Raw genomic sequence first — 2348 nt, forward strand, 5'->3', positions numbered from 1 at the left:
CTATTCTTCTCTTTGTTAGTATAGGGGAAGTTTTCTTTTTCATTAAGTATTTCAATGTAAACAAAAACTTTACCCTATACTCAATGTCATAATATGTCATATCATACAGTGGATCAACAACTCTCACCCCTCCCCTCTCTCTCTCTCTCTCTCTCTCTTCCCTTGTTTACATGTTTACATTATATTTATGATAAAAGGACTTGTGGATCAACAACATCCGTCACTTTCTAGTACAATATATATTTCCCTTTTCTCTCTCTCACTCACTTTATCACTTACTTTTTTTCCGCCAGTTTATCAGCAAAGGATTTCGATACTAACAGCTGCTGATCCACAGCATTAAGAAGACTCATGATATCCCTTTCTCCAGCCACGAGGGACGACGGTTTTCGTTTCACCTCCTCCTCCTCTTCCTCCATTGAGGAAACGAGTTGAGAAGTGGAAGTTCTTGTTTCTGTTTTCCGATGGTCGAGACTTGGGGAGGACTGGGGGGAGGAGGAGACACTGAGAGGAATCTTGAGTATCTTGTATCTGTGTATCGACTCATTGCCTAGCAACAGATTAGATCTCTGTATGTCAGCAATCTAGAGAGGGAGAGGAGAGGGAGAGGGAGGGGGAGGGAAGTGAAAGAGGGAGAGGGAGGGGGAGGGAAGTGAAAGAGGGAGAGGGAGGGAGAGGGAAGTGAAAGGAGTAAGATAACATAAAAACATGCAAACAAGAGAGATAGGGGAATACAAAAGAGATTATACAGTAGCTATAGTAAGAAATTGACTGTGCCAGAATTATAAGAAACTAATGAATCTAATGAATATATTATACATTGTGCAGGTGGCAGGTGGCAGGTGGCAGGTGGACTGGGACTGGGTCAAAAATGTGTGAACATTATGGAGTCAATATGTGCCACTAGGTATTACTAAAACATAATAAAAAGGAGGACCCAAAAATACAATTTGTGGCTTTCTATAAGCAAGAGCACTTCTAGTAAATGCTCGCCATTGACATTATGATGCTATACTTCCTTCCGTAGAGAATGTTATTTACACGTACACTTTAGCCTGTTTACCAACAACACTCTTAAGAAGTAGGGCTGTGTGACTGTACCGTTACTCCGTATTTAAGAGCTATCCCTTGGAGGGTGTCCGAGGCAGTGATATTGTGTATCAGGTGTCCATTCTCTCTATGTCTTCCTTTCCCTACCGTCCCGTAATGGCGTCCTTTCTGGGACTGGTGTACGAGGGAAGAATGAGAGTCTCCTTTACTACTCATGGCCTCTTTCTTTTCTCCTTTTCCCGAGGGTCTCTTGACTGTAGAAGGAGGAGAAGAGGCCGGGCTGATCGTCTCCTGAGTAATTTCTATTCCATTGGCATAAGCTGCCATTATTCATAACTATGGGCGTGACTTATTTAGAGCCACACCTCCAACAACAATTAATTAACGTTAATTAAAATGATTCAAGGCAACCCATGATGCTATGAAGCTAAATCCTTACTATAAAACTGCATTACTATCTCCCTCAATTATGATGGTCACCGTAGTCAAAAGATAAAATTTTTGGAGGGACATAAGTCCCTTTGTCCTTTTATAATTTATTAATTTATAAGTTGTACCATAAGTATGATCTATTAGTTATATACCGGTGTATAAATACATGTATCGTCTAGTCTGATGAAACAACCATTATAGTAATAGCAAGAGCAGATCTACTCTTGATAATAGTATGTCCATTCCAAATCTAAATAAAAGTGTGCAACCTTTTTATTTATTAAATTATCAATACTTATAATATTAGACTTAAAAGTAAAGTTGAATTATCATGTACATATGGCATGCATATTAAGTGCATCACAAATCACAGTTAATAATAATTATTAAAATAGTATTTTTTCATCTTCTTATAAAGTGGCGGAACTGAAAGTAATAGGTCCAATTGACTCCATTCTCTCATAATCACTTTCATCTTCATCCGCTGGTCGTTCCGGTACGTCCCACGATTGTCCAGTAACCAGTCTCCGCTCTAACTGCACCGGGCAATCCGGAGGGGGAGGCGCTACTTGAGGTGGGCATGGCGGTCCTTCAAAACCCGGTATTGGTTCGTAAATAGCTTCGTCAGATGCAGGAGGGGGAGGAGGGAGAGGAATATGAGGAGGGGTATTGAGAAGATATATGTGAGAATTCCGACCGGGACCTGGGGACTGTCGCAGTCTCTTTGGGTCCAGCTGTTCCATAGATCCTTTATCCAGTGGATTGAGTCGACTTGAGCGGGGGGACATGTAGTGNGTTGGGTTGGCCTTGGCTAGGGGGACACTGAGCCCACGGGAACGAGATGGCGACATGTACCAGGAATTCTT

The 2348-nt window shown here is 41.5% G+C and overlaps 1 protein-coding gene across 1 annotated transcript; it reads right to left on the reverse strand.

Moving 5' to 3' along the window:
• Positions 1-240: 240 nt before the first annotated feature.
• LOC105315785 (lysM and putative peptidoglycan-binding domain-containing protein 2-like) lies at positions 241-1423 on the reverse strand. Its single transcript, XM_011410531.2, has 2 exons — positions 1102-1423; positions 241-584 (listed from the first exon to the last, which is right to left on the reverse strand). The coding sequence occupies exons 1-2, from the start codon at positions 1375-1377 to the stop codon at positions 276-278; spliced, it is 585 nt and encodes a 194-aa protein (XP_011408833.1). The 5' UTR covers positions 1378-1423; the 3' UTR covers positions 241-275.
• Positions 1424-2348: the final 925 nt, after the last annotated feature.

This window comes from Amphimedon queenslandica, unplaced genomic scaffold, assembly GCF_000090795.2.
Source record: "Amphimedon queenslandica unplaced genomic scaffold, v1.1 AMPQUscaffold_8076_Cont19977, whole genome shotgun sequence".
Lineage (NCBI taxonomy): Eukaryota > Metazoa > Porifera > Demospongiae > Haplosclerida > Niphatidae > Amphimedon > Amphimedon queenslandica.